The 27671-nt window shown below is 43.6% G+C and overlaps 1 protein-coding gene across 1 annotated transcript; it reads left to right on the top strand.

Annotated features, from left to right (window-relative positions):
• The first annotated feature begins 12892 nt into the window (after positions 1-12892).
• LOC117562419 (interferon regulatory factor 2-binding protein 2-B-like) lies at positions 12893-17789 on the top strand. The gene is made up of 3 exons (XM_034240247.1): positions 12893-12986; positions 14438-15529; positions 16587-17789. Exons 2-3 carry the CDS (start codon positions 14752-14754, stop codon positions 17324-17326), a joined length of 1518 nt encoding a protein of 505 aa, XP_034096138.1. The 5' UTR covers positions 12893-12986; positions 14438-14751; the 3' UTR covers positions 17327-17789.
• The last annotated feature ends 9882 nt before the right edge of the window (positions 17790-27671 follow it).

Here is a 27671-nt window from a genome sequence, read left to right as displayed (position 1 = left end):
ATTATTGTTCTCTTTTATCCTCTCTTATCCTTACACCTGTATCTACTTGTCTTTCATCCTTTTTATTTTATTTTATATTTTTGTATAACTAATGCTGTTGATATATCGTGATTTTAAGGGTGTCTATTACCATCTGGCATGGGACAACAGCTGGAAATTAGCCATGTCGGCTAAAGCTGCTCCATTTACTGTTTTTGTGACAGTTCATCGATGGGGACTGTCCACGACACTATAAATAAACTACACTAAAAGACTCCAGCAGCAAAAAAATTCAGATGTTCAAAAAGTGTGTGAGACCTAAAGCTGAGTTAGGCCCTGTGTCCACATATAGCATCTTATTTTGGGCAGAAAGGCGCTGGCAGGATGCTGGGCAGAGCAATGGATGTATAAAGAGAACTGGATATGCTGTTGGAGCCCTGTTCATTCCTATGAGGTTAAATGCATGAAGCCAAACTGGCCTGACTGTAGGGACCCTAAATGATTGGATCTAGACCCAGTTCGCTCTGTGAAAGCAGTGTCAGGCCGGCATCCCAGTGAAATGAACAGAGAGGACAAATAACTCTGAGTTGGCTTTTAGAGCATTTTACAACTTTTAAACCCCAACAATTTAAATAAGGGCTTCGAAGGAGTTGATTTCTCTCCAAAAAAATATCTGCTGAATTACAGACTTCTCTTTCCCAATGAAGGTCAACAGGAAAAGCTGGTTTTTGGCACAATAACGTCACAGACTGACACGGTAGTTGTAGTACCACCATTTGGAAAGACACAATAAGAGAGTAGCCAGTAAAGTAAAGTAGCATTTAGCAGCCAAAGAGACAGATACTTCCTCTCTTCATCGTGTGGACACAAACACAACTCCTATGCATGATCGGTAATGTTGAGTGTTACGTGCTGTGTTGTGTTTGTGTGTTTCTCTTCCTCTGATTGTCTCCCCATGTGTTTTCTGTGTGGGACGTGTTCACTGGCTGTGGCTTGGTTTTTGGAGATACTTTTATCACTTTATTTTATAAGAAAGTTGTTCTCATTTTGTCGTTACTTTGTAAATTGCCTGGTGAGCCCTCTTTATTCTTCGTCAATGAACAATAGATTTGAATTTTGCAAATCAGATTCCTCTTTGTTTTTTATCTTATATTTTGGTACTTCCCTTTTAGTCCTAGATTATTGGGGAACGTAACATTGAGATAAAACTAAATATCAGCTTAAAAAGTGAATGTATGTTCATAACAAAATTCAAGATTCAAAGGTTTTATTGTCATATGCACAAAGCTACAGTGTAGAAATGGCAATTAAATTCTTCTGACCTGAGCTCCTCCAACAATCCAACATATACAGTGGGGCAAAAAAGTATTTAGTCAGCCACCAATTGTGCAAGTTCTCCCACTTAAAAGATGAGAGAGGCCTGTAATTTCCATCCTAGGTACACTTCAACTATGAGAGACAGAATGGGGGGGAAAGAATCCAGGAAATCACATTGTAGGATTTTGAATTAATTAATTGGTAAATTCCTCGGTAAAATAAGTATTTGGTCACCTACAAACAAACAAGATTTCTGGCTCTCACAGACCTGTAACTTCTTCTTTAAGAGCCTCCTCTGTCCTCCACTTGGTAACTGTATTAATGGCACCTGTTTGAACTCGTTATCAGTATAAAAGACACCTGTCCACAACCTCAAACAGTCACACTCCAAACTCCACTATGGCCAAGACCAAAGAGCTGTCAAAGGACACCAGAAACAAAATTGTAGACCTGCACCAGGCTGGGAAGACTGAATCTGCAATAGGTAATTAGCTTGGTGTGAAGAAATCAACTGTGGGAGCAATTATTAGAAAATGGAAGACATACAAGACCACTGATAATCTCCCTTGATCTGGGGCTCCACGCAAGATCTCACCCCGTGGGGTCAAAATGATCACAAGAACGGTGAGCAAAAATCCCAGAACCACACGGGGGGACCTAGTCAATGACCTGCAGAGAGCTGGGACCAAAGTAACAAAGGCTACCATCAGTAACACACTACGCCGCCAGGGACTCAAATCCTGCAGTGCCAGACGTGTCCCCCTGCGTAAGCCAGTACATGTCCAGGCCCGTCTGAAGTTTTGCTAGAGAGCATTTAGTTGATCCAGAAGAGGATTGGGAGAATGTCATATGGTCAGACGAAACCAAAATAGAACTTTTTGGTAAAAACTCAACTAGACGTGTTTGGAGGAGAAAGAATGCTGAGTTGCATCCAAAGAACACCATACCTACTGTGAAACATGGGGGTGGAAACATCATGCTTTGGGGCTGTTTTTCTGCAAAGGGACGACTTATCCGTGTAAAGGAAAGAATGAATGGGGCCATGTATCGTGAGATTTTGAGTGACAACCTCCTTCCATCAGCAAGGGCATTGAAGATGAAACGTGGCTGGGTCTTTCAGCATGACAATGATCCCAAACACACCGCCCGGGCAACGAAGCAATGGCTTCGTAAGAAGCATTTCAAGGTCCTGGAGTGGCCTAGCCAGTCTCCAGATCTCAACCCCATAGAAAATCTTTGGAGGGAGTTGAAAGTCTGTGTTGCCCAGCGACAGCCCCAAAACATCACTGCTCTAGAGGAGATCTGCATGGAGGAATGGGCCAAAAATACCAGCAACAGTGTGTGAAAACCTTGTGAAGACATACAGAGAAAACGTTTGACCTCGTCATTGCCAACAAAGGGTATATAACAAAGTATTGAGATGAACTTTTGTTATTGACCAAATACTTATTTTCCACCATAATTTGCAAATAAATTCTTAAAAAATCAGACAATGTGATTTTCTGGATTTTTTTTTTTTTTTCTCATTCTGTCTCTCATAGTTGAAGTGTACCTAGGATGAAAATTACAGGCCTCTCTCATCTTTTTTAGTGGGAGAACTTGCACAATTGGTGGCTGACTAAATACTTGTTTGCCCCACTGTATAATAAAATACAAAAATACAAAGTAGTGCAAAAAGTCTATATACTTGTCACTCGCTTGTTGACAGCATATTGTGCAGGTTTAAGGAAGTATTGACACCACTTCTCAGCTGCTGAGGAGATCAGAAACTAAACCCTGGAGCTGCAGCAGGGTGTCGAGTCTCCACAAGCCCTCTGAGTAAATCTGCTGATGAGGGAAGTGAAGGTTATTTCCAGTCACCGTGACTCTGGGACTGTAAACGGTTAATCATTCCTGGAGCTCCAGTTTGACCTCAGCTTCACCTCCCAACTCTTGCGTTTTTCCCCGTGGCTGGTTTCCCATCGTGGAGACTTCCTCCCCCATGTGAAACTGCTAAGCTGAACAAACTGACGGGGTCGACCCCTGCAGACATGAAGCCAAGTCTGCAGATCTCCCATCTGAGAGGCCTAAGAGAGGCTATTTAAAGCCCCGCTGATCAGGAAAAAACACACACAGCTGACAGAGGTTCATTAGCTCGTAGCGTCTTATATCCTGAGACAGGTTTACAGTCTGATGCAAACGCAGGAGGCTTTCGAGAGGAGGAGGCTTTTTATAGCTATTGCCACTTACTGTAAAGGCCTCAGGTTGCTTGTAAAGAGAGTCGTTTTTCCACATGTAAAGGAATAAGTACCTCTGGATAAGGACGGTGGTGGCGAAGTCCATAGGGACTTGGCTTGGCAACTGGAAGGTCACCAGTCCAAGTCCCGGCAAGACCAAGTGCTACCGAGGTGTCCCTGAGCAAGGCACCGTTCCCCACACTGCTCCCCGGGCGCCGTTCAAAATGGCAGCACACTGCTCCTACACTAGAATGGGTCAAATGCAAAGAAACAATTTCCCCACGGGGATTAATAAAAGTCCATCTTATCTTATCTTCTGCTGTTGTATCATATTCTGACTGCATACCAGTGGCCTCATGATGACTTAAGCATCAACTTAGTCCAGTTGTAAACACGAAAAAGTGACAGAAGTATATATAGCATATTTACTATTCTTTGTATCCTGTGTTTGCATTTTGTGAGTAGGTTGGTTTATTATAGTGTAACTTATTCTGTATTTGTAGTTTGTGAGTTGGATTAAAGATACTCTATAGATATACTGTATATTCACTGTTGATATGCATCAGTTCATTCCAATATTTACTTTCTATTTTTTTGTATTCATGTGCAATGCCTTGTTTCCAATCCAATCCAATCCATTTTATTTATATAGCACATTTAAAAACAACAGATTTGAACAAAGTGCTGTACATCAACAACTGTATAAAAACATAGTATAAATACATAAAAACAGACAGGACATGAAACAAATGTAATACGAGACGATGAAAACCAGATCAGAAGCCACAGACTGAAAAACTCTCATATATGACGTAAAAACAATACAAAACACTAGTAAGGTAAACAAAAAACACATTTAACAGCACAAGTGTCACCTGGTCTGTACAGTAAAAGCCAAGGGAAATAAGTGGGGTTTTAAACGAGATTTAAAAACAGGCAGAGTTGGAGCAAGTCTAACCTGGAGGGGTAATTCGTTCCATAACTTTGGAGCTGCAACAGCAAAGGCTCTGTCTCCTCGCTGCTCTAACCTCGATTTAGGGACTTCCAGAAGGAGTCTGTCAGCAGACCTCAGTGACCGTGTGGGTGTGTATGGTTTTAAAAGATCTGCCAGGTACGGTGGGGCTAAACCGTTCAGGGCCTTGTGTGCGAACAGTAACATTTTAAACTGTACACTAAAATGGACTGGTAGCCAGTGTAAAGAGGCGAGTACAGGCGTAATATGTTCACGCCTGCCTGTCCTTGTAAGGAGGCGTGCAGCAGCATTCTGGACCAGCTGTAGGCGTGACAGGGAAGCCTTAGTCACTCCAATATAAAGAGCATTGCAGTAATCCAGTTTAATGGATATAAAACAATGTATTACTTTCTCAAAGTCATTAAAAGAAAGGAAAGGCTTGACCTTTGCTAAAAGTCTTAGCTGAAAGAAGCTAGATTTTACCACAGAGTTAATCTGTTTGTCTAGTTTAAAATCACGATCAATCCGTACACCCAGGTTTGTGACAATGGGTTTCACATATGGGACAAGAGAATCCAGCACAGGTGGGGCATTGGGGCCACCACTGGGTCCAAATATTATGACCTCTGTCTTTTTTTCATTGAATTTTAAAAAGTTCAAGGCCATCCAGGCTCTGATGTCCTGCAGACAGTCAGACAGACGTTGCTGAGGGTTTGGGTCATTTATTTTCAGGGGCATGTAGATTTGCGAGTCATCTGCATAAAAATGAAATGAGACACCATATTTCTTAATGATAGCGCCCAGGGGGAGCAGGTACAGGGAAAATAAAATCGTTGTTTACATGAGACTATATGCCAAAGTGGGATTAACAAAGTAAAAAAGTACTGTTAAATAGAGATTTTGAGAAAGATATTCAAACCTGGGCTAACACCGCATTAAATGGCTTTCATAGTCAGATTCTTTGTTTACCATAAATATAGATGATTCTATGTCAACAGGTGTTTTGAAGCTGTGAATGTGTGGGGCTTTTATTTTGGAAGAAAAGAGAATTTAGGAAAGTCATTGAGAAGCTGTAATAATTTGACACAACATGGCAGCAATTGACACAAGGGCTGCTCAAGTTAAACATGTTTTTACCAACTACTCATGTGGGTATGAGTCTGCTTCACAAATGAACAGACACAGAGACATTTCCACTACAGCGCGGAGCTCGCTTTAAGCGTGCTGCGCCGTGCCCGGCCCGTTTTTGGTAGCGTTTCCACTTGGCGTAGTTCCGGCTAGCGGGTACTATTTCACAGTTTTTCTGGCCCCATAAAATCGAGTTTCTTTCCGGGCCAACAACCGGGCTGAGTATGCTAAACTAGAGAGAAAATCGCTGGCAAGGGGCTACAACTACAACAAAATGAACATATTTGACCGTGATTTAATTGTAATACACGTTTTTCAAAATGATGCCGAAGTAACAACATACTGATACCAGTTAGTAAAAACGATGAATTAATGCTTTGACAAGTCTGCAGACCGACGGCAGGCAAAAAAACCTTTTAAAATGCGTGTTTTCAAAATGGAGATCGGCTAAGCTAACGTTGTATATGCTCCGACCGTCCACACTCACAACAACGGCCTACAGACATAAATAAACCAGCAACTGTATTCGCCATGACACAGACAGTCTGTGGTTTGTACTTGTTTAACTTTTGTCTAGTTTCTGAACAGATATGAGGAGCTGTGAGCTCTGAGTGCTAACAGCTAACGGCTGATGTTTGTTTTCTGTGGTTCTCATTGAAGATGACGTCACGGCTCCGCCTACACTGCGTTACTATAGTTACTGCCCCAACTACTAAACTGTAATGGAAACGCAGCATAAAGTGAGTCAGTCCTAACAAGGCCTACTAATGAGGCCTAGCCATACCGAGCGAGGCCGAGCGAGGCCCTGTAGTGGAAATGCGCCATAAGTCTCAGAGGTTTGAAGCATAAACACAAAGCTACAGTAAGAGGGGGTTAAGGGATAGTTTTTGTTGCTGTAACAAAAAGGATTGGTATCATTTGTGGGATTCTCCTTGTTATCCATCCATCCATCTTCTCCCGCTTATCCGTGGTCGGGTCGCAGAAGTAGCAGTTCCAGCAGAGAGCCCCAAACTTTCTTTTCCCTGGCCACATCAACCGACTCTGACTGGGGGATCCCAAGGCGCTCCCATCCAGCGAAGAGATATAATCCCTCCACCTGGTCCTAGGTCTACCCCTTGGTCTCTTCCCAGCTGGACGTGCCTGGAACACCTCCCTGGGAGGCGCCCAGGTGTCATCCTTACTAGGTGCCCGAACCACCTCAACTGGCTCCTTTCGACGCGAAGGAGGAGCGGTTCAACTCCGAGTCCCTCCCGGATGACCGAACTTCTCACCTTATCCCTAAGGGAGACACCAGCCACCCTGCGGAGAAAACCCATCTCGGCCGCTTGTATCCGCGATTCTCGTTCTTTCGGTCATGACCCATCCCTTCATGACCATAGGTGAGGGCAGGAACGAAAATGGCCCGGTAGACAGAGAGCTTGCCTTCTGGCTCAGCTCCCTTTTCGTCACAACGGTGCAGTAAAGCGACTGCAGTACCGCTCCCCGCTGCTCCGATTCTCCGGCCCATCTCACGCTCCATTGTTCCCTCACTCGAGAACAAGACCCCGAGATACTTGAACTCCTTCACTTGGGGTAAGGACTCATTCCCTACTTGGAGTGGACAGTCCATCGGTTTCCTGCTAAGAACCACGGCCTCAGATTTGGAGGTGCTGATCCTCATCCCAGCCGCTTCACACTCGGTTGCGAACCGATCCAGTGAGTGCTGAAGGTCGCAGACCGATGAAGCCATTAGAACCACATCATCTGCGAAAAGCAGTGGTGCAATCTTTAGTCCACCGAACTGCAGACCCCCTCCCCCACGACTACGCCTCGAAATCTGATCCATGTATATTACAAACAGGATTGGTGACAAAGCGCAGCCTTGGCGGAGGCCAACCCTCACCGGAAATGGGTCCGACTTACTGCCGAGGACTTTTGGAGTACAGAGATTGGATGGCCCTGAGTAGAGACCCCCTCACCCCATACTCCTGCAGCACCTCCCACAGTAACTCCCTGGGAACTCGGTCATACGCCTTCTCCAAGTCTACAAAACACATGTAGACCGGATAAGCATACTCCCAGGCCCCCTCCAGGATCCTTGCGAGAGTAAAAAGCTGATCCGTCGTTCCATGACCAGGACGGAATCCGCATTGTTCCTCCTCAATCTGAGGTTCGACAATCGGCCTGACCCTCCTTTCGAGTACCTTAGAGTAAACTTTCCCGGGGAGGCTGAGTAGTGTGATGCCTCTGTAATTGGCACACACCCTCTGATCCCCCTTTTTGAAAAGGGGAACCACCACCCCGGTCTGCCACTCCTTCTGTACTGTTTCCGACTTCCACGTAACGTTGATGAGACGTGTCAACCATGACAGTCCCTCAACACCCAGAGCCTTCAGCATTTCTGAGCGGATCTCATCCACCCCCGGGGCTTTGCCACTGTGGAGTTGTTTGACGACCTCAGTGACCTCCCCCCGGGAGATTGGTGTTGATCCCCCGTCATACTCCAGCTCTGCCTCTAACATAGAGGGCGGAGTTGTCGGGTTCAGGAGTTCCTCAAAGTGTTCCTTCCAACGCCCTAACACTCCATCAGTTGAGGTCAACAACGTCCCATCCTGACTGTACACAGCTTGGATGGTTCCCTTCTTCCCCCTCCTGAGGTGTCGGACAGTTTTCCAGAACAACTTTGGTGCCGCCCGAAAGTCCTTTCCATGTCTTCTCCGAACTTCTCCCACACCCGCTGCTTTGCCTCGGCTACGGCTGAGGCTGCTGCCCTTCGGGCCTGTCGGTACCTTGCAACTACCTTGGGAGTCCCCCGGGATAACAAATCCCTGAAGGCCTCCTTCTTCAGTCGGACGGCTTCCCTGACCACCGGTGTCCACCAGGAAGTTCGAGGGTTACCGCCCCTTGAGGCACCTAAGACCTTGAGACCACAGCTCCCCGCCGCGGCTTCGGCAATAGAGGCTTTGAACACCGACCACTCTGGTTCAATGTCCCCAACCTCCACAGGAATGCCCGAAAAGCTCCGCCGGAGGTGTGAGTTGAAGGCCTCCTGAACTTGGGCCTCCTCCAGACGTTCCCAGTTCACCCGAACTACACGTTTGGGCTTACCAGGTCTATCCAGAGGCTTCCCCCGCCACTCGACCCAACTCACCACCAGATGGTGATTAATTGACAACTCCGCCCCTCTCTTTACCCGAGTGTCCAAAACATACGGCCTCAGGTCCGATGATACGATAACGAAATCGATCATGGACCTTCTGCCTAGGGTGCTCTGGTACCACGTACACTTATGAGCATCCTTATGTTCGAACATGGTGTTTGTTATGGCCAATCCATGACTAGCACAGAAGTCCAGTAACAAACCACCACTCCGGTTCAGATCAGGGGGGCCGTTCCTCCCAATCACGCCCCTCCAAGTGTCTCCATCATTGCCCACATGTGCGTTGAAGTCTCCCAGCAAGATTAAAGAGTCCCCTTCAGGAGCCCCATACAGGACTCTTTCCATGAAGGCTGTATACTCTAAACTGCTGTTTGGTGCATAAGCACACACAACAGTCAGAGTTTTCCCCCCCCATAACCCGCAGGCGTAGGGAGGCGACCCTCTCGTCCACTGGGGTAAACTCCAACAACGAAGCACCCAACCGGGGACTTGTGAGTAGCGGAGGTGTTGCCCACGTTGTCTTTTTGGGCTGTGCCCGGCCGGACTCCGTGGCAAGCCCGGCCACCAGACGCTCGCCGACGAGTCCTCCTTCTGGGCCTGGCTCCAGAAGGGGACCCCGGGCTTCCTCCGGGCCGGGTATCCTCACTTCCTCTGTCGTCTTTCATGAGGTCTTTTGAACCAATCTTAGTCTGGCCCCTTGCCTGAGACCAATTTTCCATGGGAGACCCTACCAGGAACACAAGGTTCCAGACAACACAGCAGGTTCATCAGGGCACACAAACTTCTCTACCACGGTAAGGTGCTGGTTCTTCAGAGAGGTCTCCTTGTTTATATTAAATACCTATTTTAGATTCTTGTTTTAAAAGGAATTCAATCAATCAATCAATCAATCAATCAATCAATCAATCAATCAATCAATCAATCAATCAATCAATCAATCAATCAATGTTTATTTATATAGCCCCAATATCACAAATGTTACATTTGTCTCAGTGGACTTCACAGTTTGTACAGAATATCAGTATGACAATACTAATACTAATCTCCTTGAAGTTCAATTTTGGCCTTCTTTGTTTTGATGTGTGATTTAAGAGTTTATGGAAATGCCTTTTATGGGAAGAGGTATTAACTACATGTAAAAACACATTATATATCGGTATATACATATATTAGTATGTCTCTAGTCTGCAGCCGTGTCTCAGATGTGTTCAGAGATCCTGAGCTGAACATGCAACTCCTCCCGTCTGTGTTTTGTATTTCGGCGCTGAGTGAATTATGTGGGAAATGTCGTCCAAGCTGTCAGCTCTTGTTTGTGTTTCCATTTGGGAAGTGAAATCACATGAAGGATTTCCCCCTCCCCGGCGCGCTGTGGGAGGCGACAGGATGATCAGTCAGCTGACGGAGGGGATTTATGGTGGGGGGGGCTGGAGGTTGTAAAGGGTCATTAGGAGAAAGGCTTCACAGAGAACCAGCAGCCATGATGAACTCATGTATTAAAACAAGATGCTCTGCGCAGCAAAAATTTAGTAAAAAGAAGCCAAATATTTTAAGAAGCATAGTAAGAATCACTCATCTACCTAATTAACAACTAACATGAAGTCGTTTTAAAATTGTGTCATTTTTAATGTTTTATAACAGCTTCTTTTATTTGCATATTGACCGGTATGTGCCATTCCATTTGGGTTTTACGACCGCTGTATTCGTCTCACTGTATTGTTTTGTGTTCATCTGTTGTAACTTTGTTCATGCTGCCCTCTTGGCCAGGTCGCTCTTGAAAAAGAGATTTTAATCTCAATGAGACTTTTACCTGGTTAAATAAAGGATATATATAACGTCAGCATGGCACCATGCTCATAATCACAATGTTCACATATATATAGCAGGTTTAAAGGTTAGCACCTTAGTTTAGCGTGTTAGCATGCCAACATTTGCTAATTAGCTGTAAACACAAAGTACAGCTGAGGTCAATTGAATGTCTCGTTCTGCAGGTATTTGATTAATGAAAACAAAACAGTGGACCAGTTAAAAAGATGACCTGATCTTCGTGATGTCGTAGTGAATTTACACTTAGGCCTAGTCCACGTGTTTACAGGTATTTCTGTCAAAATAATGTGAAAAGTCACCGTACATTTATGTGTAAACATGTACAAACACACATTAGAAATCTTTTATTTGACCATGTTGGCCAGTCACTGGTGTAGTTACACCTCCTAAATGGTGCACACTAAAAACAAAAAAAAGAATCCCTGTGTAGTCAACCCAAACAATGCTCTGTTTCCAGTGACCTAAAACCTCTGTTGGGTGTGAAGAAAAAGGCCTAATCAGCGAAATTTAGAAAAAATTCACGTGTATACTGTATGTGGACTTTCCCTTGGTAACGTGGTCCCATTTACCTCCACCTATTAATTACTACAGTATTCCCAATAGGTTGTGTCAATGGGGACATTGAGAGTTGCAGTGGATGCAGCTTTAAACGTGTCTTAAATCTAAGCTTTAGTTTTGGAAAAACATCCCTCTAAATCAACATTTGGATTTGGTTGTAAACAGCTGTGGGCCGTAAACATATGTAAAGCAGTTTCAGGGAGTCAAGAGTGATGAAACTCTACGCAACTAACATGTAAAATGCTCTGAATTATTCCCTGTCTTTATGTAACTCTGCTGCATTTCACCTCCTTTCTTATCCCTCTGCCTCAATGTATTTGCCTGAAGCTCAGGATGCAAACGGCTCACTGCTCCAGCACATTTGCCTGCAGCAGCCGAGGCGTCGCTGGAAAAACACGACGCATTGTTCACCAGCCTCTTCCCTCGCACTTCCTGTCCCTCTCTTTCTCCCTCTCTTTCCATCAGCTGACTGGGTAAGTGAGGCCATGTCATGATACCGCGAGGAGCCCGAAGCAGAGTTCAGGCTGTGGCTAAAATGATGTTGACTCACTGCTGGCCAGACATCAACATTATTACACATCAGTCGGGCGTCTCTGCATCATTTGACCTAACACCAATTGGGCTTGGCAGTGTGGATTAAAGAGGTCATATTATGCTCATTTTCAGGTTCATATTTGTATGTAGTGTCTCTACTGTGACTTGTTTACATGCTTTAATGTTCAAAAAGCTCTTCTCATACTGCCTGTGCTGCAGCACCTCTTTTCACCCTCTGTCTGAAACCAGAGCCCAGTCTGCTCTTATTGGTTAGCTGGCCGGCTCTGTTGTGATTGGTCAACCGCTTAGAGATGTCCCGGCAGACCATATCACGTACAATGTGTTGGAGCGCTAGCCAATAGAAGCATAGGTGTTGCTTAGTGATGTCACTAACTTAAAGAAGTAAACAAAGGACTCCAATGGAGGGGCTTCGGGATGGGGGGGGGGGGGGGGGGGGTATTTTAGCCTTAGCAGACCATTTCAGTGCACAAAAATCATACAAATGTTTATTTTTCCTCCTATTTTGTGAAGAACATAAAAAACAGATTGTTCTTTTGCCCGTTTGTTATTTGTTTTGAAGGTCAGCAGACTGAGCAAATGGCCCAATTTACTCTGACGTGATTTTTTTTCAATGCAGCAACACAATGAAAACAAATGTGTAAATGTCTTTGCTCCACAAAACCAGTTTTTAAATAGCAGACATATTTTGATTTCACTTCTTTAAAAAAAATAGGAACTAAATAACTGACTAAAGGACTTTAATAGACATATTTGTACAACTCTACGAGCAAACCATATACATGTTGTTATTCAGTAATCCTTAAATCAGACTTAAGCTTAAAATAATAATTTAATAAGTGTGATAAACTCTTCTTTTTAAAACCCTGAGTACAATACAAAGTACAACAACCCTACAATAACATGAATAAGAAAGTAAACACACCATATCTATGAATACATTTTACAATAATAGTTGTAATGTCTCTGAAAGGTGAAATATCTCAAGTCACTAAAATATTTTTCAATGGACACAAAGCTGGTCCTCAGCATACAGACAGCAGCAGCAGCAGCAGCAGCAGCAGCAGCACAGAAGCAGTATGGATGACTCTGCCTGGTAACAACCACGGAATTCTGTGATTGGCTGTTGGCCCTGTGACGTCACGGGTGCCTGGCACTGGAATGCATGAGAGGGATTGAGCTGAGCCTGCAGCTAAACAGCTTCAACACTTGTTGCTTTCATTCTGAATGTTTCGCTTTACAACCCATGATATATTTTTCAACATATGCGTCGAATGAATTATTTTTACTTTAACTTGTGCTGTTAGTGGAAATAAAAAATGTAAGTATGGAATATTTTTTTTTATATATATACACTTTATTTGTCTATCAAAATAAAGTGTGTGGTTACAGCACTTGTTGAACTCTCACAGGAGTGTGTGTGCAGGCTGTCAGCTGAACTCTCTGCTCAGGGTTTTGGGTATTTATAAAAACCTATTTTGCTCCCCTGTGGGCAGAGAGCAGGAGAGGATCGGAGGAGGTCTCACTCTACCTCAAATTCCTGAGATCCCATTTTAAACACAAACGTTTGGAGCTAGAAAGGGACTTGAAATGTTGTCTTAAATGCCTCAGTTTTATTTTTCAGTGGACTTACAGTGGTTGCAATGTCAATGTCTCTTTTTCAGATCTGATTTATTTGGGGATGTCTGATTTCTTCTGCTCGGGTTGGAAATGCTGACTCTGTTTCCTTTGCTTAATTGTATTAGGTCGGCAAACACGAATTTGGTTTCGGTAAAATGTTGTAATTCTTGTCAAACACATACCACTCACATGACCGAGGTCATTTCTTTTTAATTTTCAGCATTTTGGAAACGCCTTTAAAAGGTTTTGAAGGTCCTATTTCCATTTTTATAAATTGTTATTGAATACTTATTATTGCTAAAAGGCCCTGCTTGTACATTTGCAATCAGTATAACTGAATTCAGTGTTGAATGGGAGGAACAGTGTTGAAATACTTTTCTTCAAGTAAAAGTCCTGCATTCAAAGTGTTATTTAGGGTAATAAGCAATACAATGTAGTAAGGAGTGGGTCATTTTAGAAAAATATATGACATTATTGGATTCATTGGCCAAAAGTGCTTCTTATGCTGCCATAATAATACCACTTTGTCTACTGTTTCTGAAAGTAGCTAGATGGTGTCAGACAAAGCTATGTAATACACATTACAAAATGTGTTTCTAAAATGAGAGAGAATACTCAAGTAAAATACCTACATGAGTAAATGTACTTAGTTATATTCAACTACTGGTTAGCTACCAGGAAGTGTTGCAATGCCTCTTCTAAATGGCATCAGATATATGCTGACTTTTGCACTTCCCCTGGTTAAGATTATTCTACTTTCTGCACAAAACTACTGCTTGTAAAGCTGTATATGTATTTATTTTTAAACACAAACATTTTTTTAAGTATTTTCATACTTTAATTGTTTTTTTCTCCATGTCATTTGTCATTTTCTCTCTAAATGATCATCTTAATTCAGAATCAGAATCAGAAAACAGAATCGGTTTTATTACCAAGTAGTTTTACACATTTGCTCTGGTGTAAATGTTGCATTCAAAGACACAGAAAGGAGCAACAAATACTACTTTGATAAAAGCAATGTGTGTTTGTGAAACATACTTGACAACAAACCTGATTCAGGACATTTCTGTGTTCAGTTTTGTTTCAGTATAAACCAGCACAGAGTGATACCTCCTCTCACACACTTTTCTCCCTCTCTCTCTGTGTGTAAAGCTCTCCGGATAAAGATAGAGAGAAACGGTGCGCATGCGCCCTCAGGGGTCTTCGAAGAAAAATCCAGTAAATAGAACCTGGAGCCCGAGAGTGTCGGCGCTGACGTCACGGCCCTACATTGAGAGAGCTCGAGCTGAATTGTAAGCACGAGCCTCAGACGGAGGCGCGCCTAGGCGAAGGACACAACTACTGCCATGAAGGTGTGACTGCTGATCTGTAAAGGAGGGAAATAAAACATTTTTTTATTTTTATTTGGTGATTATTTCTTCAAACAGACCGACATTTTGGAGAGTTTTGCATCCGATTTTTACAGCATGTCCTCCGCGGCGGTCGCTTCCTCCAGAAGGCAGTCCTGCTATCTGTGTGATTTACCCCGCATGCCATGGGCCATGATCTGGGATTTTACCGAGGCCGTGTGCCGCGGATGCGTCAACTACGAGGGCGCAGACCGGATTGAGTTTGTGATCGAGACGGCGCGGCAGATGAAAAGAGCGCACGGTTTCCAGGATGGTAGATCTCCTGGGCCGGGGAAGAACCACCACCACCAGCAGCACCACCAACAACAACACGAAAAGATGAACCACCAGGCTGCGGGAGGACCAGGAGACCCGGGTTCGCGTCCCCCGCAGCCGCTGGACCGATACCCGCTGTCCGACCGGCCGCCGCGCCTCGGACCGGAGTACCAGGGTGGAGGAAGGCAAGCAAACGGCCTCCCTTTACCGAATGGGTTTCCAAAACCAGACGAGCCTCCAGAGCTGAACCGACAGAGCCCAAACCCGCGCAGAACTAGCACGGTTCCTCCCAACCTGGTGCCTTTGGTGAACGGTGGTATACCGACCATTCATCCGCTGAACGGCCGCCCTCAGATGGGTCTGGCCGGGGTGCTGGCCGCGCCTGGGGAGCAGAAGGAGATGAAACACAGGCCGGATAGTCTGCAGGACATGTCTGACAGCCACAAGGAGTGGATAGGCAAAGGCAAAACAGTGAGGGACCTGATGGCGCTGCACACTTTCGACAGCAGGTTTAAGAAGGACCACGCCGCCATGCAGAGGGTGATGGGATATGAGACCAGTGCCACTTCCTCAAAAACAGGTATAGGAACTATTTCTGGGTTTTCTTTCCTGGATACAGCAGTGGGGAGAGGTGGGAGAAGTACTCAGATATTGTACTTAAGTAAAAGTAGAAGTACCATAGTGTAGGAATACTCTGCTAGTAAAAGTCCTGCAATCAAAATGTTACTCTTGTAAAAGTAGAAAAGTATTATCATCAAAATATAGTAAAACTAAAATAAGTCATTATGCAGATTATTCAGAATAATATAGGCTATATGATATTTTGATTATCATTAATGTATTTATCAAAGCTGGTAAAGGTAAAAGCAGCTAGTTTGAATGACTCTGTATACTGCAGGTAGCTTGTAATTTTAATCCAGGTGTAACTAAAGTCTTGAAAGAGTTGATTATATTTCACCTCATTAATCTAAATCTGCATAGTAGCTAAAGGTATTAAATAATGTAGTATTTGGCTATAGTGTGGTAAAAGTAGCAAAAGTTTTGCTACTTTTTACTTTTAAAGTAGCAAAACATTAAAATACTCTTGTAAAGAAAAGTATCTCAAAGTGTTAAGTACAGGACTTAAGTAAATGTACTTAACGACTTTATGCCCCTGCAGCTATAGGACTATTTCTGTGTTTTTTCCTTCTTCCCAGCAGTGGGATATGTTAAATTGGCATGCTCCTTTAAAAACAGGAACCTAATAGCCCTGGTATTATGTGTCAGCACATTGTATGCATGCTGCTGACATGCTGGGTAATGCCACGCTGCTGAAATGGCCTCGTTCACCTCTGTGCACGCGGAGGTTTGGCAAAGAACAGCAGCAACATAAACAAAGCTTTATTCAGTGTGTGTGGTGTGTGGTGTGTGTGTGTGGAGAGAAATGTCCTGTGTTTCATTATTCACAGAGCAGCATGCTGGAGTGGTTGTGTGTAGTGTGGTTGTGTTAGATTCAAGATTCAAAGGTTTTATTGTCATATGCACAAAGCTACAGTGTAGAAATGGCAATGAAATTCTTCTGACCTGAGCTCCTCCAACAATGCAACATGTATAATAAAATACAAAATACGCTGTGTTAACCTCTTCCTCTTCCTCAGACAGGGGGAAGCACCCTCGCAGCATGAAGAGGAAAGCGTCCCCAGAGCCAGACGGTGAAGGCAGCGCCCCCAAAATGAACGGTGGTGACGGCCAGCAGTGGCACCCCTCGCCCTCTGAGATCCTAAAAATGCCCCCAGCCGCCCATCCAGGTTTCTCCTCCGCTCCCCCCTCCACCATCTCCCCTCACTCCCACTCCCGCACCACGCCCCCAGAAGCCGCCACAGCCCAAAACGGCCAGTCCCCGATGGCGGCACTTATCCTCGCCACGGATAACGCGGGAAACACGGGATCACCGAAAGACGGAAACCAGGTTCACTCCACCACCACAGCGGGGGCGCGGCGGAACAGCGGCAGCCCCCTGTCGCCCTCCTCCGCCTCTCAGAGGAGGTTGGCACAGAGGGAGGGGTCAGTGAGCGCCGTCCCCTCCGCTCTGGACCCCATGCAGAGCGCCCCAGACTCTTCTGTGCCACCGGGCAGCGTGCCGCTCTGCTGCACTCTGTGCCACGAGCGGCTCGAGGACACTCACTTCGTCCAGTGCCCGTCGATCGCCTCGCACAAGTTCTGCTTCCCGTGTTCCCGGGAGAGCATCAAGCAGCAGGGCGCCACCGGGGAGGTGTACTGTCCGAGCGGAGAGAGGTGCCCGCTGGTCGGCTCCAACGTGCCCTGGGCCTTCATGCAGGGGGAAATAGCCACCATCTTGGCCGGGGACATAAAAGTAAAAAAGGAGCGGGACCCTTGAAATTGTTCACCAGTTGTTTTTCTGGATTTTCTTTTTTCCCTTTTGTAATCCGACTGCAGGACATACAGTAACACACACACGCCCCGATAATATAAATCATCCAGCAGGCCCCAGAGAGACGGACATGTACATATTGGACACAAGGGAAGTGTTATACTTCGTTAACATGGCTGTATAATTTTTTTTTTCTTTTTCAATACATTGTGTTTCTATATTTTTGAAGATGAAAAGGTATGTACTCTTCATAACAGGCTCTTCCCCCCCATCACACTTGTTTCTTTTCAGTCGTTGGTGTACTTTAAGTCTGGAGACAGTCCTGTCCAACATAGAATGTGACTAATCTGAGCACTTGGCAAAAAAATAATAATAAAAAAAAACAAAGAAAAAATGCTTCTAGCTGTACATGTATGCACTTGTTTAAGAAAATAACTTGCCAAATACAGTTTCAGACCTTGTAATAATACCTCTAGTGTCTCTGTGGTTTTGCTTATTTTCCATAATCAGTGAGCCAGGAGTTGGTTGGAGAGTCATGGTTGTGATTCAGCCATGATGCAATACCTTCCAACAGGAACAAACCGGCTTCCAGGGAAGAGTGGGTGGAAGAAAAGTTGAGGAGGGAGATAGAGGGAGGAGGTGAAGGCCGGGGTAGAAGTGTGTTGCATAAACGTTTCGTACAGTAAATCACACGTAGGCGGGCCGAGGTCGCTCGTTGCTTCGTGTCCTGCAAGAGCTGCGAGATAACAAGCGGCTAAAAATAGTCTGCCGTGGAAATACTCAGGCGTTTGTTTATGCGTCAAAACGCTTCTGACAATATGCATGCTTCTGGATTGTCTCCTCACGTTGCTGACTAACAATCCCTCTTGGCACAGAATCAACCTGACAGCTCATCAGGCCTGTTTTCATTTTTTTTAAGAACAAATCTTGGCAGCGTCTGTGTTGTTGACGGATCCCACGCCCTGCTTCCAGTGAAAGCATACAGGAGACGTGAGGTCATGAGTGGCGGTCCGCTGGGACAGTAACGATGGGTTCTTCACTGCTTTTTCCACTTAACTCGCTCTGTCACACTGTCTGGATGACGGAGGCGCCTCTGGGCTCTGTGTTGGGCCCCCGGGGGCTCCAGCATCACAACAAAGCTGCTTCATCTGACAAAATAGCTCCTGTCAGAGAGGATTTAGCTTAAATGTTGTTTATTTTGTCTTTCTTTCTTATCCAAATGGCACATATTTGGCTTATTTTCCACGAGTACTCTACATATTGTGGTGCTTTCACTTGTGGATATTCTCTCTCCGTCACATTCGGCTGGTTTTGACAAAATGGCTTCGGTCAGAGAGGATTTAGCTACGTTTATTTTGAATTCTTTTTATCCAAATTTAGCTTATTCTGAGCCATTTTCAAGTGAATATCCGACATAGTGTGATTTCTCCACTTGTGGATATTCTCTCTCCGTCACATTCGGCTGGTTTTGACAAAATGGCTTCTGTCAGAGAGGATTTGACTAAGTTTATTTTGTCTTATTTTATCCAAACGGTGCATATTTGGCTTATTTCTGAGCTATTATTAAGTGAATATCCTACATAGCATGATTCTTCACTTGTGGATATTCTCTGCGTCACATTCGTCTGGTTTAGACTTTAAAAATAACTCGAAGGAGAAGCAGTACAGAGGGGCCCCTGCCTCAAAGTAGAGGGAGGATATAAATGCCTTGCTCAGGGGTCACGTGATCCTCGGTGGAATTCCTGAGTCACCGTCTAACCCCCCCCCCCTCCCTTCTTCCTCTCTCTTTCTGTCTCCTCCCCCTCTCTGCTGCAATAACACGCCTTCCACTGTTCAAGGTTGATCACACAGAGCGGATGAATGGGGGTCTGTGTGTGTTTTTGCCGGGGCCCCCGCCGCTTTCAGAAACCATTCAGAGCTGCAGCCAGGAGAAAACTTTAACCCTCTCCTGGCTCTCTGGCTGCTTTCCCTGCACACTCTATCTGAGCACTGGCAGATTCAGGTTTCAGACCTCGAGCTGACACATCTCATGGTGCATTTAAAGCTGAAAAACTAACTTTTTAATCATTTTTGAAAACTTTATAAAGTTGTACAAAGTTAGCTGGAGTAAACTTTTAGTTAGTTTAGTTTATTTGTTTAGTTTTCAAGGGACAATGTACAAAAATAATATCAATCTCAGAGACAAGGTTCTTTGCACCAACAGTTTTACACTTTAACACTTTCAGGCTAAAATGTCAAATATAGTTTGATTCCAGCCTCTGACTTTTGAGGATTTACCAGTTGTTTTATATTATAAACTCAATATCCTTTAGGTTTTGGTTGGTAGAAAAGAAAACAAGCACTTTATAAGAAGACACATTGGCATTTTCCACCTTAATCTGACGCTTTAGTTGATGACACAATGGCTTAACAACAACGAACACAAACTCAAAATGTTCACAGGCAGATTCAGGTTTCAAATATCCAGCTAACTCATTTGTTGATGCATTTCAAAACGAACTTTTCAATATTTTTTGACTTAACTACTCTAGTTTTAGTGACTCGTTAGAGACAGTAACAGTCTTTGCAACACAAATATGTTCTCCATATCTTTTTAGCTTGTTAATATGAACACATCCTAACAATTTTGTCAGATTTCAAGCAAAAATGTTAAATATTGATTGGTTCCAGCTTTTGATTTAATATTATTTTACATTTTTACTCGTGAATCTTTAGTGAAAAGAAAACAAGCACTTTATGAGAGGACACGCTGGCTTTTTCCACCATAACATGGACACTTTTTCACCTAACAACAAAAACATACTTGAAAATAACCTTTTAATTTTAGAGTTTAAGAAAATATGTCAAACTGCTCAATAAATAAAATTGTCAAAACAGCCTTTAAACATCAAAAACATACTTTTTTTAGGGCTTTTACGAGTTTTGGTCTCTTGCTGAGCCAGGAGATTAAATCGGTCTAGGTCAACAGACTATGAGCTCAGCATGCTTTTCATTATGTAACGTGTTTATTTTTAATGGATGAAATTCCTCTTTACTCTCCGTTGTAACGGACTCTCTCTAAATCCAACATAAACTCTCAGGCATCCTGTTCAACACCACATCGTCTCAAAGTTAATGCCTAGGTTTTTTAATAGCAGTAAAACATGTACTCCTAATCCTTCAGTAAAAGAAAAACTAACTGATAAGTAGTGGTAGATCCTGCCAAAGTGAAGAATTACATTTCTCCAAACTTTCTTTTATCGCTTTCACTATGTCTGACTTTAGCTGTTTTTATTCGTAACAGGTGGGCAAACCTTAAATGTAAAACAGGTTTCTACAGTCACAAAGCTACAGCTGTGAGATCAAATACAAACCGTACAACAGTAGAACACAATCATTTGTGAATGGGGAGTAGAAATCTCTGCATTTTGAGAATAAGGTTAACCTTGTAGCTTGAGGTGAACTTACATGTTTTTTTAACTCAGTTTGTGAATCACCAGGGGCCCTTAGAGGGGTCTGAGATCTCCCACTACAAAGCTCAACATGCCTTAATTTGAGTATTATTGTTCTTTATTGAAAAGGAACGAAGACTCCCCCGACATTTTTCACTTTCACATTCCTTTAAACAAACAACAAAAAACTCCCAGATGGGTTTAAAGCGCTGGTCGGTCGGCTGCTCCGTTTGAAGTCTGCCAGCCAATCAGACGGCCAATCTAAACCAGATCCAGACCTCCGCCCCCTCTCTCCCCCCTCTCTCTCTCTCCCTTTGGCCAGTTCATCTTTGGTTTGAGGTCGTCCTCAGATTCCAGCCGAGCCAGCTCATTTCTTTTCATCTGTCAATGAAACTCAACACCCAGAAGGCCCGAAGAGCCAGTGGCCCGAGATTAATGGGTTTGCTCAAATTACGTGGCACAATCGGAGAGAAAAACTCAGGGTTTCTCCCCCCTTCCTGTTCCCCGTTCTCTCTCTCTGTTCCCTCTGTTTGTTCAGCTGTCACTTGCCCAAAGCTCACCTCCTGCTCCTCCTCCTCCTCTTCCCTGACTCTGAAGTGCAGGATGGGGCTGGAGGAAACACGTCTTGAACAGCAAACACACAGCAAGCAGGAACATCAAACCTCAGCTGTTCTCACCTCAGTGAACACTGCCAACAACAACATGAGGAAAACACTGAAAATACCCCGCGATTTCATCACAACCGGCTGCAGACTCACACTGATATTTAACAAGGAATTACTCATTTTGAATTTCCCCTGATTGACCCCACTCCCATGGTGGTCGTGTTCCATTTGTTGCACACTTAATAAGTTGGGAAACTCGACCTGGAGTGCTTGTCTTGTTTAGAAAAGTGGAGTTAAACCATTTCACTAGAGGAAAACATTTTCTCATTTATGTCATCATGTCCAAAGAATATACAAACACAAGTAATACACTGCTGTTGTGTTCCTGCTGTCAAGTTGCAGTGGAACTATTATATCCTCTTGTTGGGGCAACTTAACTAAAGTTGCACTCAGAATGAATAGTGAGCAAAAAAGGTGGCGCTTTGGTTTAAATGTTTAAATGAATCTTAATTTGGACAAGAAGTGGAGGCCGGGCATACACAACAGCGAAATAGAGGACAATATCAATCAACCAGTGCTCATGGTAAGTTGAACAATACATAAACATTTGAAACGTTCTCCATTGGACTCCTTTGTTTACTTCCCTAACATAGTGACATCATTATGGAACACTCACGCTTCTATTGGCTAGCGCTCCAATACATTGTACATGATAGGCTAAGGGGCGGGACATCTCTAAGCGGTTGACCAATCACAACAGAGCCGGCCAGAGGACCAATCAGAGCAGACTGGGTTCTGGTTTTTATTATATTCTTGAAGATACATGTACCTATTAGCTATTGTTCCTGTCAAATGTTTTTGTTTTGAGCCTTGTATAGAGTCCATTCAATAGAATACTTTTGACTTTATTTGTGCCTGTAATACTTACACACTTTTACTTTTACTTAAGTAAGGCTTGAAATATAGGACATTTGCTTTTAGGGTAGTATTTTAACATCGTGTTGAGGTCCTCAAACTGCCAGCTTGACATTTCTCTGCCGTCACGTGGCCGACCATGCTGTTAGACATTAGCAACAAGTGCCCCCCCCCCCCCCCCCAATAAAGAGCTTTTTGAACATTGAAGCATGGAGGCATGTCACAGAGACACCGACCTGGAAATGAACATAATATGTCCTCTTTAATGCTGCAGTAATATTAACCCAGAAACATCATAATAGTAAAACACAGAGGCAACATTTAACTGCACATACTTTTAACTTTATTTGTGCCTATAATACTTACATACTTTTACTTTAACTTAAGTAAGGTTTGAAATGCAGGATTTTTACTTTTAGTGAAGTATTTTAACATCAAGTTAATGTCGTCAAACTGCCAGCTTTACATTTCTCTGCCGTCACGTGGCCGACCATGCTGCTAGACATTAGCAACAAGTGCTCCCCCCCCACAACATGCTGCTCTCCAATGCTGTGCTTCAGGGTTTAGGGTGGGGTGATGTTTACCCTGTGCCCCCGGGTCATTGTGTCCAAACGAGCGGCTCACACGTACCCCGAGCCTCTCTTCATCTGGAGTGTGTCCAAATCCAAACGCTGTTCAAAAGGTCAGCCCGCCCCCGCATGAAAAACGACCCCCAGCTCAGGAACATGCTGCAGTTTCACAATGATCGGCCCCCGCCACGTCAGCACTTTCCCAAATCTGCCCCGGGGCTTTAAAGACCCCACACACACCCTCTGCATACACACACACACACACACACACACACACACACACACACACACACACCCTCTGCATACACACGTACACACACCCTCCCTCCCTCCCTCCCACACACACACACACAAACACACACACACCCTCTGCATACACACACACACACACACACACACGCACACACACACACACACACACACACACACACACACACACACACACACACACACACACACACACACACCCTCTGCATACACACGTACACACACCCTCTGCATACACACACACGTCCACACACCCTCCCTCACACACACAGACCCAGTGTGTGCAGTGTCAATACAGATGACTGTACTGATAGATTTGTCCTTCTACTCGGATTGTAAATACTTTCCAATACCAACATTTCCCTTAAACATATATAGTAGATTTAGTAGACCAAGAAACAGTGTATACATAAGTACTCAGATATTTTACATTAAGTAAAACAATACCAAATACAGAAACACTGTTACAAGACAAAGTAATGCATACAAAATATGACCAAAAATACAAACATATTGGCATTTCAAAAGAATATTTCTTATAGTAAATAACAATATTTATTATTGGAATAATGTATATATCCCTTTAATGTTGCAGCTGGTGAAGGTGGGTTACTTGTATTTACCTTTTATTCTGCTGGGAGACTTAACCTTTAACAATATCGTGTTTTATTTATTGAAAATATTTCAAATTAATAATACAAATCTGATAATAGTGGAGTAAAGGACACGATCCCTCTCTAAATGGTAGTAAAGTTAAAGTATAAAATAACATAACAAGTGAAAATACCTTAAAAAAGTACTTAATACATAAACATGTAAAATTGAATAGATAAGAGATCAATGACAGCAAAGACATCCTGATACAATCGATAAAAGCTTTAGATAGTGAACATATTTATTATGAAAGTTAAGGCACAGAGGAAAGGAGGAAATGAGACTCATAAATCATAACGTCTTTATAGAGTGAAGGTCAACGGATGTAGGAGTTTGGTTGCTAAACACTGAATGATTGATTCAGATAAGATGTGTCATAAAACATTAATCCTTTCATAAAGTCTGCAGGACGGCAACTCTTTTGAAACGTTATGACTTCTACAGTATATCCTTTGTTTATAGTTCATTTAGTTGAAGTAGTCTAATTTATTCTGCATATTTGTATATTGTGTGCTCTATATATAAATATTAGGGCCGGGACTCGATTAAAAAAATTAATCTAATTAATTAGAGGCTTTGTAATTAATTAATCGAAATTAATCGCATTTTTAATCACATATAAATATTTGACCTAAGAACAGTGAGAAGCAATTTTTTTCACATGGATTTTAGTATACCATTAGGCGCATTCACACCGCAGTACTTTTCCCACAAAGGTTCATGAGAACTCTTTGAACCTGGGGGAGGGTTAGGCAAATGAAGCCGCTGACGTCACTTCTTCTTCTTCTGCTTTGGGTTTACTGGCAGGCTGCAAACCACTTCACGGCGTATACTGCCGCCCAAAGTCCCCGGCCGGAAGTCCCCGGAGTTGGGGACTGGCTTCAGTAGAAGCTGCTGGGAGTCCCAGCAGCCTTCCGAGTAATCGCCAGAACGCCGACACCTCCTCATCTCCACCGCTCCCATGTTTTATTTTGTGTTGCCATAAGTTAGTCTCTCTGCGTTTCTGCGCTGGGCTAATGCTAATAATGCTAATGCGAGGATAATAAAATGGCGGCTTCACAAAACTTTTTGCGAGTTTTACGGGGCGTGGTTTGCAATCCGCCCAGCCAATCAGAAATATAGCTCTTTTCTCACAAGAGAGCCGTACGAAAGTCCCTGCTCTCTAGCAGCTCTCTGCTCTCTAGCAGGGACTTTCGTGGGGGTAAAAAGGTTCTCATTAACTAATTTTAGTACCGGCTCTTTTTGGTGTGAACGCGATAAAAGAGGATAACGTCCACGCTAGCTTCCATGCTAGCTGCTATATGTTTTGCATTGAGGTGATACTTGAGGCTTGATGTGCTGCGGTGATATGCGAATTCATTTTTGCATAATTTGCACACAACCGTGCTCTTATCGACGCTTCCATCCGTCCGTTTTTTAAAACAACATTTCCCACTGTTGTTCACTGTGGTTTGTTGTTGTCTGAAGTCATGAACGTTAGTTGGTGCTCCAGTATAATCGGTACGCCTGAAACTCATCCAGTGAGAAACGTTCCGCGGTGCAAAAATAAGTGCGATTAAAATGCGTTAATTTGTTTAACGCGTTAATTTTTGTGTAATTAATTAATCTTAATTAACGCGTTAAAGTCCCGGCCCTAATAAATATATATTGTTCTATCTTTCAATTGTTAATATGGATACACAACCTTCAATTCCTGTGCAATGTATTTTACACGCTGTAACAAAAAAAGGTACATCCAATCTAATCTTGTCTAGAACAGTGTCCATATTAACAGATGAACCCTCCTAAATCAGTCTGACAGGCGATCCTGCTCTGACTGAAGCAGGAAAAAGGAAGGAGATGAAGGAGGAGGAGGAGGAGGAGGAGGAGGAGGAGGAGGAGGAGGAGGAGGAGGAGGAGGGGAACATGTGAAAGGTGTGTTGGGTGTTTGAGGTGTCGGTGTGTGGGGTTTTGGAGGGACGATGGAGGGTCAAAGCCAGCAGCTGCACTCTCTATAATTAGCCGTCGAGGCGAGCAGAGGCTCCTGGGCCATTAATCAGAGAAGTCCCAGCAGCGAGCACCAAGAAAGGAACGCTGTGCTGTGTTGACTCTTTATCTGGAAAAGAGGTTTACGGAGCGCAGGCCCAAATATAGCTGCCAAGGGCCTGTTGCCTGGATATCCCTGCTGGAAGGTAAACAGAGGGGGACGCTGGATCTGCCACGTCAATGAGCTGGCAGGAAGTAAAGGCCACAGAGAGAGAGGGAGAGAGGGGAGGGAGGGCGATCCCTTTTATCCAGGCTGATAACCTGAGAGCAGCAGACTGGATGTTTGCCGGCTGGAGTTAGCTTTACAGGAGAGCTGAGGCAGAGTCAGAATCAGAAACAGGTTTATCACCAGGTAGGTTGACACGTACGAGGAATGTGACTTGATGTCATGGTGCATACATAAAAGTAAAACATCATTTTTAACTAGCACCTGTTTCGGATTTGTAAGCATACCTGTCTGTCCCGACTACCCAGGGAAAGGTCAGAGAATCTAAATGAATGTCTGTATGTATGTATACTTTGCCAAGACTTGGAAGGAAAGGGGTTATGTGTGTGTGTGTGTGTGTGTGTGTGTGTGTGTGTGTGTGTGTGTGTGTGTGTGTGTGTGTGTGTGTGTGTGTGTGTGTGTGTGTGTGTGTGTGTGTGTGTGTGTGTGTGTGTGTGTGTGTGTGTGTGTGTGTGTGTGATAGCGTGTAGATTTGAGCGGACTGTAAACTGAGGCGGGTGTGATTTGTATGTATGTTATATATTTGTGGAATAAAAAGAAAAGAAAAGTAAAACCATTTTTTAAAACACAGATAGAGAACTATTCTAAGAAAACTATAATAACATTTAAAAATAATACAGATTAAACAAATACATAGTAGTATAGCATACATAGAAATAGAATGGAATAAAATATGTGCAGTAATAAAAAAGAACAGATATTGTGTGCATTAATGTAGTGCATAGAGTGCGCCTTATCTGCCCGACAATTTTATTACGCGGCCGACGGAGCAGAGCAAATCTGATATTGATCACATCAGACCTGCAGAGATAAAGCCGACATGAAGCTCTCTGCCGCAGCATCTGTCTGAAGTTAGAGAAGCCAACACAAGAACCATGTTAATAAAACACCAGACATGACAAACTTGAACTCAAAATGGGTAACTCCTGAACAGACATGATATGCATTGAACACATCTTTTTGTTTTATAGCAGAAGTGAAAAGGGAAGATCTTGTGAGAAACTCTATAAATCCACCAGACATAATAATATAGTGAGACTGGCCAACAACATCTGACCCCAAGCATTTCTTGAACAGCAAATATGAATTGTTTCCATCAAATCAGATTTAATACGGTAGATAATTAATAGACAATGACCTACAACAGAGCCTTGAGGCACTTGAGGGCAGTCAAATAATGTGAAATAAGTGATCAGGCCCGTCTTACCAAGTAAAACAGGGGGTAGGGGTATAGTGGTGGTCTAATGGATAGTGAGGTGGGCTGATGATCGGAAGGTTGTGAGTTCCCGCCTGGAACACCACCACTAGTGTGCCCTTGAGTAAGGCACTTAGCCCTCAGTTACTCCAGGGAGAATGTCCCTGTAATTGGTCATTGTAAGTCGCTCTTGATAAAAGCGTCAACTAAATGAAATGTAAAAAAGGACATTAGTGTATAAAGCAAGTTCCCCAATCAATCAACACCACCAAAGAAAGAAAATATTTTTCTATAAATAGTCAAAGTTTGTGTCTAAATGAGAAGAAAATGTGGGAATTTAACCTGCTGTTAACCTTCTGTTTTCTGTGATCGTTTCCTGTCCTTAAACAAGTAGTTCATATTCTTACCATTGCGAATGAACGTCCTTCACTGTTAAGCCCCGAGCCTGTTTTTCAGGTCTCAGG

The sequence above is a fragment of the Gymnodraco acuticeps genome, unplaced genomic scaffold, assembly GCF_902827175.1.
Source record: "Gymnodraco acuticeps unplaced genomic scaffold, fGymAcu1.1, whole genome shotgun sequence".
Classification (NCBI taxonomy): Eukaryota; Metazoa; Chordata; class Actinopteri; order Perciformes; family Bathydraconidae; genus Gymnodraco; species Gymnodraco acuticeps.
Note: the sequence above shows the minus strand (reverse complement) of the source record. Positions and strands in the feature narration are given on the sequence as shown.